The sequence below is a fragment of the Xenopus tropicalis genome, chromosome 1, assembly GCF_000004195.4.
Source record: "Xenopus tropicalis strain Nigerian chromosome 1, UCB_Xtro_10.0, whole genome shotgun sequence".
In the NCBI taxonomy this organism is placed as follows: Eukaryota; Metazoa; Chordata; class Amphibia; order Anura; family Pipidae; genus Xenopus; species Xenopus tropicalis.
In genome coordinates, this window is record NC_030677.2 from 41850183 (window position 1) to 41867067 (window position 16885).

General features: G+C 37.1%; 1 protein-coding gene across 1 annotated transcript in view; it reads left to right on the forward strand.

The window, feature by feature from the left end:
• The first annotated feature begins 3446 nt into the window (after positions 1-3446).
• The window catches only part of tusc3 (tumor suppressor candidate 3), an 88500-nt gene continuing 75061 nt past the window's right edge, over positions 3447-16885 (forward strand). Inside the window, exon 1 of the mRNA XM_002934666.5 lies at positions 3447-3589. Within this exon, the coding sequence (XP_002934712.1) occupies positions 3467-3589 (123 nt within the window). The 5' untranslated portion in view covers positions 3447-3466. The remainder of the gene's footprint in view (positions 3590-16885) is intronic.

A 16885-nucleotide genomic window follows, 5' to 3' on the forward strand; every position in this document is an offset into this window, starting at 1 on the left:
CTTTTTTGTAATTCATGATTTTAGACACTAGTTGTGTATATGATGTCTCATCTACTCCTTGGATAAGCCCTGAATCTATATGATCAAGGCCATGCCCTTACTTCTGCACTACTAACTGCATAAGGTTGATGATGTTGAGCCTCCCATCCTGAATGTGCTTTCATCCTTTATTCAGTCTGCTGTTTACAGGTTTCAGGTCAGTGTGATTCAAGAAAAAAAAAAACAGTGTATCCAGTACCTCTGCCACAATATAACACATGGTCCAACACTATCTTGATGACTAGTTTTTTTTTTGTTTAATGTATGCCCCATAAGGTAAGTTTACCAGATCATGTGAAGTAGTTCTACAACATAATGTTATACAGACTCTAATTTGACTGTGGGCTTTATTTAAATAAATAACCCTCATTTGGTGAAGATCTAAACAAGAACAAGAAGGTGCTTATTAACAGTCATAAGAAATCTGGTAAAGATCATTGAATCAACTTGTATAAAGGGTTCTTTAATATTATCTGTAATTTGTGTTCAGCAGCAATTTTGTGATTGTGAATGTATCTATATGAAGTTGTTCTTTCCTTTGCATCTATAATATTCTCTACTTACAAAGCAGCTCCCATCTTCAAACCTCCAGGACAATGCAGTTAATGTTTCTGCTCTACACCTCTGGTATTTGCAAGAATCCAGATTCCAGTCTGGGCCTGGTGGTGGGGTTGACCTTTACACCATTCCAGTGTGCACTAACAAGGGCATGTAAAAATGAACAAAATTTGCCCAGGTCTAGAAACCAATCAGATTTTTCTTTTTAAATAGAAAAATACAAATACAAGAGTATTGTAGAAATGATACCTATATTGGCTAACAATAAAAATACATTGCAAGCTTTCAGAGCTCTAAAGGTGGCCATACACGCACCGATATTATCGTACGAAACCTCGTTTCGTACGATAATCGGTGCGTGTATGGCATGTCGGCGAGTCGACCGATATCGCAGGAAGCTGCCGATATCGGACGACTCGCCGATCGGACAAGTTTGAAAATTTTGATCGGGCGCCATAGAAGGCGCCTGACCAAAATTCTCCCTTCAGAGCTGAATCGGCAGAAGGAGGTAGAAATCCTATTGTTTCTACCTCCTTACCTGCCGATTCAGCCCTGAATGGTGTGTGGCGGATCTTACGATGTTTCGTGCGACCGATGTTTCAGATCGCCACGTGTATGGCCACCTTAAGGCCCCTTCATCAGGCAAAATACAAATGAGAACTGAAATGGCACAACATTTATACTGATAGATCAGAGAGAAGTGTTTACAAGCAATAAATTAGGAAGTTACAGATAGATAGAGATAACTGTGAAGATAGTGAAAGTAATTAAGGTTTATTAGGGTGGGTTGTAAATAGTCCAGGGGTCTGGATTCAGTCAGATCAGATAGTGTGACATGAAACCTGACCCCAAATTAAGGCCCTGTCTTAATGTGTTAAATAACTCCATACATTTGAATTCATAGATCTTCCTTTCTCGTTCAGATCCAAAGTTCCCTTTTAGAATTAACACCTTCATGTCCTGAAGCCTGTGCTCCTGATTGCAGAAGTGTTGTCCCACTGGTGTATCACATGCTTTGGTTTTGATCTTATGTCTGTGATGGTTCATCCTTGTGCGCAGTTTTTGCCCTGTTTCTCCAATGTACATTCCTCCTGTAGGGCACTTAGTACATATGATCAAGTACACAACATTGGAGGAAGCACATGAATAGCAGTCCCGAATGGTGTAGACTTTTTGTGTATTCGGTATTGCAATTTGATCTTTGCACAGGATGTATTTGCAAGTCTCACATCTTTTGCTGTTGCAGGGAAATGTCCCTGCTTTAGTTGTTTGGGGAAGAGCACTTCTAACAATCATTTTCCTCAGACTGGGAGGTTGTCTATAGGACAGAAGGGGTAGTTCAGGGAATATCTCCTTTAGTCTGGTATCTGTATGGAGCACGGTACTACAGTTTTTCTTTTTAAATAGGTGACCAGTGAGTGCTACAAATGAAAGGCAATGGTCTCTCCTTACTCTTTCTTGCCGATCCTTTCCACAGTTCCTCCGCTAGGTCACAAATAGTTTCAGAGAATAATGATCAGTGCCAAAGGCTACAGAGAGAGGAAAAACAACTAGTAATGAAATGCGTCAGGTGTGACAATTTCTGGTCGCAAGAAGGTGGAACACATCTGAGTAGAAACACCGGCAACCCCATTATGACATTATGAACTGCACCACTAAGTGACTTTTAATGCGCTCAAGACACTTTAATATGTAAGTGTAATACTATGTATACTTTTTATGATAATAAAACGATTGTGCTTGGCCCAGCACTGCCAGTAAGTGCTGCCTGCCCATTGGTTGCTATGGGTTTCTAGACTAGTAGCATACTTTACACATTTTATATTATCCCAATAGATTATAAATGATACACAGGGGCAAATTTACTAAATGTCATATTTTGTCCCTTCCACGATTATTTTTTGTGGATATGCTTTTTCCCGTGTGTGAATATTTTTCAACAGTTTTTTCCTGCAAAATATATTCCCTGTACTCTTATTAACCAAACAATTTTTATTTGGTTTCCTTCTGGGTTTCGCCATCTCTAAGGTGAATACCTTCGGGCCAAAACTGGGGCACCATCAGGTTTTTCACGTGCAATAACCTTTAAGTGAAGCCCCCCACAGCATTGGCAGACCTCTCATTTCTAATTTGAATCAGCTTTATAGCATATAGCATTACATAGGGGATGATTCTCTGAAACTGGTTATCTTTAGCAGATGCATTTCTCTTCTTGTGCTGTTCATTGTAGCGGTGGGTTCTGCAAATAAAGGTGTATACTCTTGCCAGTGAAAATGATGCTATATGCCGAGGTTAGTAATGAGTAAGATAAAAATCTATGGAGGCAGGTGGCAACCCTACCCAATACAGTCCTTTTATGAGGCACAGCTCTAATATATGCAGATCCATACATAGCACAGGTGGGCAAGGGTAATACAGACAATAAAAGGTGTGCAAAAAAAAATAGTTCATCAGTGCGTCCCTTACTCGAAGCATACTACTCTTATACTGCTGCAAAAAGCCAACTAACCCCACTTCGGTGGAGCTTTGCCAGTTCTGCCACATACACTACTACTGCGCATGTCACAACTGAACAGCAAACGCATCACTCGCTGTATTATTCCAAATATTTATTAGAAAATTATACTTGTAAACCCCAGAGGTTGTGGCATATCACGAGTAACATTATTCATTATTTATAAAAAATCAATCAAGATCCCCACACGACGCCAGTCGGCAGCTCCTCGGCCTCCGAATACATAGCGGCCTGTGATTGGCCAAGCAAAAGAACTACAATAACAGTGGTGCTTTGCATCCTTCCCAGCCGCTGATTGGCTGCATCCGAGACCGGCTGGGATATCCAATGAGCTAAGAGCAGGTGCTGCTGGGGATGCAGAGCGCTAGAATGATGGCGAGGGATAAGAAGGTCTCAGTGCAGCGATGGCTGATTGTCCCCAGTTTGCTCATCTTGTCGCTCTGCCTGCAGTCTGGCGGGGGTCAGAAGAAGAAAGAGGTACAGAATCATTCAATGCCATGTTCAGTTCTCTAGCGAAAGGCAACTGCGTTCTGTTATTTTGTCTGTGTGTTTGGCTGCTATGGTGACAGATGGTACAGCATACACCATAATACGAGCCCCCCTCCACCCAGGCCTGCTGCCACCCAGCTTCAGGCCCTCTTTTAGGGGAAGGTAGAGAAGGCATTTATCTGGGGCCTAACTTGGGAAGAAATAATGTTCATATCAGCACCTATTGATATCCTGTAAAAATTATTATTTTTAGTATATATAGGGCTGGCCACAATTTGGCCTTTCAGATGCTATTGAACTGCAAGGTTTAAGCACCCCGCCAAGAGCTGTGGTAAATATATATGAAAATACGACTGTAGGTATGATGTTTACAGAGTGTGCTGGTTGATGTGCCATTCCTCCCTACAATATTAAATATAGAATGACTGTTACTGTTAATATCAGGTGTTTGCAAAGACCAAACCAGGAGAATATTCAGTTTTCCTGTTTAGCTTAAGAAGTAACAAGAACCATAAATTTATGTGATTAAAACAGTAGGCAAAAAGTATGTTCAGTTCAAGCCCCATTCATTGCACTCATGTCCCTTTAGAGAGGAAGCAGCATCCAAAGCTGCCAAACACAAGGACAGGGTTGTAGCTATCATATAGGCACCTATGGGCCCATGCCTAGGGCGACAGCTTTAGGGGTTTGTCCACGGGAACCCATATGGTAAATAAAAAAGTGTCCTCCATCTTGCTGCCAGATACTTGCTACTAAATGCTGTGGCAGAGGTGTGTTTGGGGGGGGGGGGTGTAGTTACATGCTTTTCTTATGATCAGCACAAGTGCAGGACAGATAAGTTGTCTGCACATTTGCCAATTGTGGGAGAAGGTGGGTTGTTCCTATGGCAGCAATGGACCTAAGTACAGTCTTGCACAAGGTGTCCCATGTAAAGTATTAACAAACAAAGTAAGTCCATACACTCACGGTTCCTTGTAAACTCAGTCTGTTAACCACTGGTGCAAATCCTCCTGATGCACCTCGCCAGGTGCCTATAGTAATGAGCACAAAAAGAAAGGGGGAAAAAAGCACACAAAACGAATTGCTGGTGTAAAAAAATACCTCCAACCTGTTTATTGCGGCGTGCACATAAACAGGTTGGAGGTATTTTTTTACACCAGCAATTCGTTTTGTGTGCTTTTTTCCCCCTTTCTTTTTGTGCCCATGTAAAGTATTAGACATGTGCATGTACAGTATTGTCATACCTCCAGCGAGGGATACCTGGGAGAGACAGAGAACGTGGCAGTGCCTCCCTGCTTTAGAACGTTTCCTGGGCCAGTGCATTTTATTCGGAAAAAAAATATTTAATGAAAATATTTAAAAAAAATCCAATAATAATAAACTGAGGGGTGCCTAACACTATGGTACGCCCCAAATAACTTAGAGTTTCCCTGTTACTTTATTCTTGTGCCTCCTAACCTACTGGTACTACTACTGAGAAACAAAATAGGGGGTTAAAAGAGCCTTCAGCCATTATAAATTGTAATAAATGGTATAAAAATGTACCACACTTTTGCCAAGAGACTTCAAGTGTCCTGCACTGCCTATTGGTAAGTAAAGCTACTGGGCCATACATGCCCAGATTTGACAGAGCAGTGTTTTAGTGGTTATTTTGGCTGATTTGGGCAACATTGCCCAGCCATCTGGGTATGTATGCTAAGCCAGGGGTTGGTTTTGTACAGTATCTGTCTGTTTAACCCGTGAAGAGGATTGACAAGTGTATGGCGACTTTTCATTTTACCATCAAATCAGTCAAAGACGTTCCAAGCAGCAATGTAGTAAATGCCAACATGACTTTCAGATAAAGGTATTTGATACTGCTTTATGGTGCAAAACTTTAAAATGATCACTCTGCCTTTTAAAGCTCTGCATTCCTTTGTGCCTATGTGCCCTTTTCTACATTTATACTCTTTGTCCATACACTTACCTCAGGGCAACCTATTTCCATGCAGTGTACAGTGAACACAGAGTCTTCCTAATTGGCCCATACCTCTAAAATGTTTTACCATCTTACATTTGACAATCCCACACTAACTATATTGTCAAACCTCCTTAGTAATCCCTTTTTTTGAGAAGTTTTTCCTTAATCATCTTCTGCTACAATGCACCCCTGACACATCCACTCCTTCTCCACCTGTTTCTTTCTTTCTTTTTTTTCTTCATAAGCTCTTTGGCATATTATATGTTTGAATTTCATAGCATTTGTTTGTTATGCCATGCTTAAAGAGCACTCTACATTTTTGGCAATATATAAATAAATGCAGCTATACAAATGATCTGTTGTGGGTGCCAATTGCATCTACAAAGGAGAAGGTGTAAAGAAGCCATAGTTCCACTTCACCTTCTGCAGTTCTGATCATTAAAGGACATGTAAAGCCTACATTTGCCTACAATGTATATCAGTTGGGCACGTCTCCCCCTACCAAATGGCATTATTTGTACTGCATATATCCCCTCCACTTGCCAGCACCATCACATTTTCCTAAAATAATAGCAGTTTTCACCAAGTGGCCATTTTTCCACTGATACATAATCAGATACATTTAAATCTGCAAACAGAATACACATACAAAGACCCTTATTCAGCATACATTTTAACAAGAATACTTTTTGAAAAAAGTTCTGCTTTGTTTGAGCTGAGCTCAGGAGAGGAGGTTAAGAGAAAAACATTGAAGCAGACAGCAAGAGCTTTGTTTCTATGGGAACCAGCAATGCCATCTCTTCACTTGCTGCTAGACTGGAGGGCATGTTTAATAATCTGAGCTTAGAACAACTGAGCATTGTGAGCATGCCCACAAGCCAGAATTCAAAGCAAATTCCTGAGGGAGGGGGCTGAGTGGGTTACAGGAGGAGAAGGGAATCTAAGTGATAAAGGGGACACTGCAGCCTTACTATTAACCTCTATACAACCAGAATGGAAGGTATTGAAAGATTTCAAAGAGGCTGTTCACTGATTAAATTTGTATGTGTGGGGTTTACATGTTCTTTAAGGCTGTTGGCCTAAATCAACTCATAACGGGATGTGTCCCTGTGGCCCACGGGAGAGGATTGGCCAGTATAGATCCACCTTTACTCTCACTGTGAGATCAGTCACAGGCATTACTTCCAGTATCATAGTAAATGTTAATGCACTTTTTAGGGTATTTGATATGACTTTGTCACAGATAGAAATAAACACAGGAGTACCAGGAAATGGATTCCCCATGAAAAAAAGTAACAATAACTCTCTTCCCCAAAACTTAACATACATATTACATATTATTTTCAGACGCATGCAAATACTTTGAATAGTCAACGGTATCCCATTTAGTGCTAATAACTTCTTCTTTACTCTTAAGGGCAGATTTATCAAAGTGTTAAATTAGAATACACCACAGTAAAAATGCCACTACTCTTTATTAATTTCTGTGGGATTTATAGAGGCGTCTTTATTATTGGGTGAAAGAGTTCACCATTTCATAAATATGCCTCTAAAAATCCCATAAAATGAATGGAGAGTGGTGGCATTTTTACTATTTTGAAATCTAATTTTATACTTTGCTAAATCTTCTCCCTAGGGTAATTCCAGGTACTGTATAAATGCAGGCCGAGAAATGGCCAACATTACCGTTACTTTAGGTGAATTTAAAGAATTGAAACCTTTTTGTTTTAGCAGATACCAATAGAAAAATAACGAGTTGATTGCAGGGCTGATAAATGAGCATTCTTGATTACTGATTGTTCTGAGAGAACATTTGTTATCAGCCTAGTGGTGAATGCAATTGCTGCTTGTATTACTTTTGTTGTTCCCAAGATTAATCCTTTGATTCTGACACAGAATGTAGAATAAATATTGCTGGCAATTCAGACATTAGCACAAGAAATATAAATAAGGATGGAGGTAAAATCCATAGTTTTTGTTGTAGACCCTTGAATTGTGACAGGGCATAATGTATCACACTATAGGGCCCATTTATCAAAGTCAGAATTCGAACAATTAAAAGTACGATTAAAAAAAAACTTGGATGAAATCCAATAATTTCTGATGTGCGTTAAAAGTGTGAAAACTTTGAATCGTGGTCGTACGAAAAAAATCACAGAAAATACGCACAGTTCAAAAAATTAAATACTAATTTTTCGGACTCGTACTTTAATGAATAGGCCCCTATACAGTAGAACCCCCATTTTACATTTTTCAGGGGACCATGGAAAAAAGATATAAAATCAGGGAAAATGTTAAATCAGGGAGATGTGTTAAGGACACATAAATGTCAACGATTTAAAGGAAATAAGTACAGGAATAATTTTTTATTTGCACAGTTCCTTTACGGAGTTATTTCACAGGTTTTAGCAGAAGTACTGAAACAACTTTTTACAGTACTGTAAAACATTTTGCATTTAATGCATGTGTTTGCTAAAAGTTTGAATATCACTATAAATTAATAAGATGTGGAAAAGAATACTGTACAGCACTGTATTGTTCCATCTAAAACAAAAATCTGTACTCTTTTAACAAAAATCTGCACCTTGTACAGCCGTTCCCCATACTTGTGCAACTCTCGCTGTATTTTATAAGCTGCCGGATAGGTGCGCATGCACAGTATGAAATATGAGGCGATAGTGGTGACGCTGACCTTCCTAAGATGGCGCCTGTGATCGCAAGACATGGGGGAAACTTTAATTCCTAAAGTAAGCTGTATTTTCACTTTAAAACTAAGCAATTTGCTAGGGAGAGGCTTGATAAAAACAGTGTAAAATGCAGGAAATTCATATGTAAAATCCGGGACTAGAACCCATAGTAATGCATTCAAATTGGTGGGACCACAAAAAAAGTAAATGTTTATATTTTGCAATGTCCTACCAAAAGAAGCACTTTTACATTTATGTAGCATAAATTGTATATGCTGAACTTCCCCTATAATAGAGCACTGTCAAGCAAGTTTAAGAAATAAATATAAATCCAATATGTACCATATATACTCGAGTATAAGCCTAGTTTTTCAGCACCCAAAATGTGCTGAAAAAGTCACCCTCGGCTTATACTCGAGTCGGGTGCCATGGGTCCCTCCAGACTAGCACCCTCTCTCCTTTGTGTGCAAATTAGGCCCCCCGCAACCAGTGCCCTGGCCTCTACCAAATTCATCTTCATCTACCATCCTCACCTGTCCCATTCTGCACTAGACATTGCACTTTATATGCTATATAATCTATATATAGTTTGAATGATTTTTAACTCTGTGTGTTTTAGCTTGGTTGCTGATTGAGCTAAGGGGGTAGTACTCTTAAGGTATCATTAATGATACCATATTGTTTTTGTTGACCCTCTTCTCCACTTACAGAGCTAATTTACTGTTTTTCTTTGAAAAAAATATTTAAAAACATATACCCCACTGATGCCTCAATTAATGTAATTTTATTGGTATTTATTTTGACTATTGAAATTTAGCAGTAGCGGCTGCATTCCCCACCCTAGGCTTATACTCGAGTCAATAAGTTTTTCCAGTTTTCTTAGGTAAAATTAGGTACCTCGGCTTATATTCGGATCGGCTTATACTCGAGTATATACGGTAGGATATTTTCATTAATCTTCATTAAAATATTCAATAGTTTACATAGTCTATATAGACACAGTAGTCTTTAATTCTGTTTATCTATTACAAGCAGTTGAACCTTGCCTAATATTTCTGAGCACTCCTTTTTCTCTCCGACTATGAAGACCTCAAAGAGGTGACTACTGAGCATGCTCACTGCCTCTGCTCCAATTAAAACCAATAAGGCATGCACAGTAGGCATCTCTTTGAGGTCATCATATTCGGAGAGAGGAGTCCTCAGAAAGAAAAAGGGGCAGAGCTTCATGCTAGACAAGAAAGTCACTAAAAGAACTGGGGTTGAACTGGCTGTAATAGAGAAACAAAATAAATCTGGATGCAGGGAGAAAGGTATGTTAGTCTGGGGGCTGTATAGTCATTATAGTGATTTTTTTTTAAAGTTTACTTATTCTTTGAATATAAAGGACCATTATATGGTCGCCACCTTTTCTGGAAAAAAAAATACTAAACTTTTTATATTTTTTCCCTATTAATAACATTGACATCAAAGAAGATTTTCACCAGCTAAAATATTAGCCAGGTGGTAACCATAGGCCAGTGGTTCTCAACCTTCCTAATGCCGCGACCTTTTAATACAGTTCCTCATGTTGTGGAGACCTCCAACCATAAAATTATTCCTAAGACCATCAGAAATATGTGTTTTCCGATGGTCTTAGGCGACCCCCCCAAAAGAATCCTGACCCACATGTTGAGAACCGCTGCCCTAGACCCATCTGCTACCAACACATATTGCACAGTAAAATATGAAGTTGTTTGCTATTATCTGTTTTTAAAATGCAAGGAAGGGGAGTGCGTTATTTCCAAAAACAACAAGTTAAAGTAAAAAAAAAAACAATTTTGTGGAAATCTAGCACCCAGTGCTCTTCACAATTTTGGAAATGAGGCCAGTAATCTGCATATGATAATTTCACAGTGGCAAGATTGACTTATTCACTGATCCAAAGACCTTATGTTTGTTATGGAAAATAATACAGAGTTTATGAAAGTTTATGAATCATCCCAGCAACCTCCTGTGTGAGTAACTCACAGTGGGGTTTTAGCATTGACATCATTACCAAGGCACACATGTTGGCATGTATAAAATAATATAACGTGTTTTGAATTGCATGGTCCATTTACTCACCATGTCATCAGTATTTAAGGCAGTCGTGATGATAATTATTTTGGATTGAACAACAGAATTTTCTAATGTTTTGTATCATAAGCTACAGTGTATAAGGTTTTTTTTCTGTCAGAGGTGTCAGGATAATGCTACAGTGGCCTTTGCCACCACATTAGTTGCCCATAGTAACAAGTCAATTTTTTTAAAGAATGAATGCTTTGTGCACTCATGCAAAACCCATGCTTATTTGGCTGTGAGGGAATAAATTATAAGTTCATTAACTGGAGTAAAAGCTTTGTTTTTCAAAGTAATTAAGCCTTTCAAGATGAGGTTTTTTTTTGCCAATGCGTTAAATTAACCTTTATTTTCACAAATTAAAAAGCCTATTTTGGGATCTAAATCAGTACTTCTTTGTAAGTTCATTTTAGAATTGCTGGATAACTACCATGGAACATTAACAAATTGCAGCTTTACAAATTAAAATGAAAAATATAACTGCACAGTATTTTAATCTTTTATTTCATGTAACATGGAGGCCCATTTATCAGCATTCTTATTTTCGTGGTGTTAGAGGTTTTGGAAACCACGAAAAAGCCAATGTTCTCTAAAATCACGAATGGCAAATGATTTATTAAAACAGCATTTTTTAAAAGAAAAAAAGCACAAGGGAAAAAATGCTATGTTCTATGTTTGCCAGTGTGCAGGTTCCTTGAGTAGACTGAAATGCCTATTCTGGAAGGCTCCCTGCCCCAGTATATTTTCTCACTCAGTGCTGGTATACCATTCTATTTACAGTCCCATGCTGTGTAATAATAATATAAGGAATATAATTACAGCCTTTGCTGGAAAGTTGTTTGGCTACCCAACCTTCAGTTAAATGTTGTAAAATAGTTTGTAATTTTACATCTTACTTTTCCACCTTCAGGACCTTTGTAATTTGCATTTGACTTTTCTGTATACCAGAAAATACAGGGAGTAGCACAGTAGATACAGGGAGGAACCATTTTTTGGAATCAGCAAAATACTTACCGAACCATAGGGGATTGGATAATACAGGTATGGGACCTATTATGCAAAATCCAAAGTTTTCTGGATAAGGGATCTTTCCGTAGTTTGGATCTCCATAACTTAAGTCTGCTAAAAATAATTTTAACATTAAATAAATCCAATAGGATGGTTTTGCCTTCAATAAATATTAATTATATCTTAGTTGGGATCAAGTACAAGGTACTGTTTTATTATTACAGAGATAAAGGTAATCAATTTTAAAAATTAGAATTATTTGCTCATAATGGCGTCTATGGGAGACGGCCATTCTGTAATTCGGAACTTTCTGGATAACAGGTTTTTTATATAAAGATGCAGCAGAAGTTATTTCTACATTATATGATATAATGCCCTTCAATTTATATATTTAACTGACTAAGGGGTCGATTTATCAAAATTGAAGTTTGTTTTTTTTACAATTAGAGAAAAAAATGCAGCAGAAAAATGTGAATATATTCAAGAATATTCTTAAGAACCACAAATAATCTGTATTTATTAAATAAAAAATCTTCGCAAAGTCACCAGAAAAAAACTCTGCAAGTAAAAGCTGGCAAGGTTCAGTATAAGTCAATGAGAATTGTCTCAACTTTATTTATTCATTTTCCCAGTTAAAACATTCAAGTTTTTTAGCCTCATTGAAAATGAATGGAACAATGTAATTCTCTCCTGTGTGTGTATTATTTTTCTGAGGCAAAACATGTGTAGGAATATTCTATCATATTATTTCCTTAAATAAGCTAGCATTCAAGACGAAAAGTCACACAAGATTTGTTGCAGTGATTTCTTTTCCCGGGTTTTTTTATTTTTTTATTTTCAAAAACTCAAATTTGGATAAATCTGCCCCTAAATGTCCAGTCTTTATGGAGATATAATATATACACATAAACCTATAAAATAATTTAATAGGAAAACATAAGAAAACAACCAATAGCAGGCAATTATACAACACAAGCATCTGTATGTGCTTATATGATGTTTTAAGGGGGCTTGACTGTCATTAGATGAAATATTTAAATTTGAGAAAATGACAGGCAAGCAGTAATTATAGTAAAAATGCGGTACCTGTACCTTTTGCCTTTGGGTACACCTAGAACGCAGGGTGTGTATGAACTTTCATAAAAAGATAAGAATTGTTTAAAGTACCACAGGGGATAGAGTACCCCCCCCAAACATATACCTAACATTTAAGTAGTAGTAGTGGTATTATGTTACTACCATGATATGCAGCTTGGTCTGTGAGAAGATTAGACATGGTTGTGGGGATTATACATTTGTGCAAACATAATGCAATTGCACAAACAACACGTTGCCCTAGAGGTGTTATTCCCTGATTTCGGCATGGTTACGGTGCTGCTTATTGTATGTTATCCCAACACTTATGAATGTTTGTGCTGGTAATATTACACTGCTCATTATGTCAGGGATGAAGCATAAAACATTTTTGTGGTGGTGTCGCCAAGACAGCACTCTACTCAAAACCTGATCTGGAGTTTTCCTCCATTGCATTAGTGACATTCAGAGAGATATCTGAAATACATGCATGAAGAAAATCATATTTTGTTGTGTGAGCTGTAATTGCCATTTATCTAATCTTCAAGTCAACCAGTTATGTAACAAATCTGTTTTACAGGATCCAGAATAGTTTATCCACATAGAAGTCCCAGGGTACTAGGGGCGGGTAATATCTGGAATAGTTAGTCGGTGAGACAGACTTCCACAATGTGACCATAAGAACTGGACCATCTCAGTAAGACTATTAACATTTAACAAAACCATACATCACAGAATATGGCTGCTTATTCTGCTGTAGCTTGTCAGATGGTATTTAAAGTGACCATTTTACTATGTCATTTATAGTTAGAGGAAAATCATTAAAACTAAAATTATTCCAGTTCCTTGGAGCATTTTTAATCTTTACATCTGCTACAAAGATATTTGCTTGTAAAATGTTGCTGCCACACTTATTCCCAGGAAGATTGAAATGCCTCTTTAGAGAGTTGGTTTCCACTAATTAAAGATTTATATATTGGGAAGGCTGCCATGGTCTATTTTGAAATAAAAATGTAATTTAAACCTTTAAGCCAAGAAAAGCTCAAGTAAAAGCCAACTGGGCAAAGTACAATTTTTCCACTATACCTCTGCACTAAACAGTGTTTCACAAAAACAACAATTTTATTATAGGGAATATAAAGGTTTACTCAAAGTTAATATGAATAAGGTACCAGGGTCAGATGGTTGCTCAGAGAGCTTAGATCAGTTTTAGCTAGGCCTTTGTTTCTGGTAGTCTCAGACTCACTTTCATCTGGTATGGTACCTATGGATTGGGGGAAATCTGATGTCATTCCTATATTTAAAAAGGAAGTAAGATCTCAGCCTGGTAATTACAGGCCAGTTATTCAATATTATGTTCTGAATGGCATTATGAGCAGTTATTTGCATGGCTTTATGAAGGGCAGATCATGTCAGTGATCACTTTTTATAAGGAATTTAGTAAGAAGCTGGACAGTGGGGTTGCAGTAGATGTGATCTATTTGGATACCGTTCCCCACAAATGACTGCTTTCTAAGCTAAGGTCTGTTGGTCTAAGTGAAGTTGTTTGATAGAAAACTGGCTACAGGAGGATGGTTGTTAAATAGTACATTCTCTACTTGGAGTAAGGTTCTTAGTGGGGTCCATCAGGGTTCTGTATTGGATCCACTTTTATTTAACTTGTTCATTTATGACTATGGGGAGGGTATTATAAGTAATGTATCATTTTGCAGATGACACAAAACTCTGCAGCCCAATTAATTCCATCCAGGATGTGGCATTCTTGCAGTACTTATACACTTAATGTTACTGCACTAGGCAAATCCATAGGCAGCAGCTGCAAAGGCAAACAAAGTTTTTAGCTATTTTAAAGGGGTATAGATTTGTGGGAGGAGGAGGTTATTCTTCCACTTTACAGAGAGCTGGTAAGGCCCCATCAAGAGAGGGTTTCAGAGAGATATTATTGAGTTAGAGAGGATCCAGAGAAGTCAAACTAAGCTGGTAAGAGGAATGGAAAGTCTCAGTTATGGGGAAAGACTAGCAAAGTTGGGGTTTTTTACTAGATAAGAGATGCTCAAGGGGTGATATGATAACTATATATAAATTTATAAGGGGATCTTATACTAATCTCTCTATGAGTTCGTATTTACCAGAAGGTCCTTCCAACTAACACACGGGCACCCATTCTGATTAGAAAAAAGGAGGTTCCAGCTTAATATTCAGAAAGGGTTTATTACTGTGAGAGCTATGAAGATGTGGAAATCCCTCCCTGAATTAGTTATGTGATACATTAGCTTCAAGAAGGAGTTGGATGGCTTTTTAGCAAATGAGGGAATACAGGGTTATGGACAATGGTTCATAGTACAAGTTGATACAAGGACTGGTCCAATTGCCATCTTGGAATAAAGAAGGAATTTTTTCCCTCTCTGTGCCAAAGTGGAGAGGCTTCAGAAGGGTTTTATTTTTTATTTTTTTTTGCCCTCTGGATCAACTAGCAGTTAGGCAGGTTATATATAGGCATAACAAGTTGAACTTGATAGATGTGTGTATTTTTTCAGCCTAACTTACTATGTTACTATGTAATAAGAAGAAAAAAATTATTGTATTTTTTATTTAATTTTAAATATGCCTGCAGGGTTTAATAACTAACAGCACCACTGCTATTCTATATGGCCTTTTGCAAAGAAAGAAAGTACAATATATAGGTTGCCTAAATGCTAACTACCTTTAACTTATTATACTGATGTATAAATGATAAGTTTATCCCTAAAAAAGGTCTTCTTACCAGCTTTGATTTACCACTTCCTGTGCCATTGATGTGTCACAGTTTTTTAATAGTGGTTACATTTTGCATCTTTTTGATCAAATAAGAACATGGTTTTACACCAAAATTGTTTTAATTCAGGGACTATTTCATTATTTTAATGGTATAGTAATTTAATCAATTCATTCTGTGTTTGTATTTCTTTAGTAAGAGGTGTTACATAGAGAACATTATTTTCTCATAATTAACCCGACTTACAATAAGAAGGCAAAATTAACAAAATAAATGTGTAAATGCCATCTAATATTATTTTGCCAATCACTTTATATTATGATGTGGGGCAGATATGCATGCAGGATTTTACTTGGTGGTCTTGGGGTATTTAGGTCTAAAATGTGTGCTCTTATTTTACTTTATGCTGAATCATGGGGGTCTTTGCTCTGATTTAAATTTGACAATGCCAGTAATTACATTCTATTGCCTGTAATTCACTGTAGACTTCCATTTAGCAAAGTAATATCCCTTTGATTGATTGCCTTTTAGTCAGATGGTGTTACTACTCTGAAACATCATAAACCCAGTGTAACATATGTTCAAGTGAGAATGAATGTTTGCTGTGTTACACAGTTTTCTCTCCTGTCTTTTTCTATCATCTTTTCACACAATTTTTTTTTTTTAGTTTCCCATATTTATACTTATTTTTTTACTGCCCATATTTTCCCACAACCAGTTTATAATGCTGTATCTTTTGATCACATTAGATGGGTACTGTTACTGTTAAAAAAATCCAATATTGTCTTTATTTTTTTCTTAGCTATTTACATATGTTACAGTTTATTTTTGCAGCTTGCCAATTTGATAAACCTGGAAATGCATTTATGCACCGCAGAGTTTTCCTGTATATTCCAATTCTTTTAATTTTGTTGGAACAGTTACCAGGAATGGAATAAGGCAATTCCAATGTGCTATGTTAGGTGAAGACTTGGGACAGAGTGTACCAGAAAATATGCTTCTTTTAAGCACTGGCTTTACTTTGGCATATATACAGCACACTTTTATACTTATAAACAATATGCACTGTATGATTCAACTGTATAATAAAAGGATTATCAATTGAAAGAAAATGGCAGAAATAAAATAATTACATAAAATTATTACATTAGTCACATGATCTCAATTTAAAGAGCTGTATATTTTGTAACAAAAAAGTCACAAAGCTCTAAAAGCTTATTAAAACAAAGGATGTATTTCTGCATAAAACAAGACCTTTTTGTATGTGTTGAGAAAGGTCTTCTGAGAGGGGGCGCAAAATTGATTCAGATTTTGTCTTTGTTCACTGAATTTCTTCCCAAATTTCCTTTAATAAAAAGATATATATTTTTTTCAGAGCTTCTTATCTACCTTTGAACAAAAAAAGTCTAAGCCATTGAGCAAAGTCTAAGCCACTGAGCAACTCATTATCAGGAGACTTAGTGGACTGGTAATTAGTTTGATCTGTTCTTTATCTGATCTTTGGGACCAGAAAGAGCTAAAGTGGAAATGGTTTAATATTCTTGTTTAGTACCAGTTGACTGGTAATTAGTTTTGTCTGCTTCTTTGAAGTTCTGTGGGATCAGGAAGTGACAGGGAGTGCTGCAGTGAAACTGGCTTCATATTCTTGTTTAGTGCCAGAAGTAAGAAAAACCATGGATATTTCTTAATTAAAGCAAAAGACA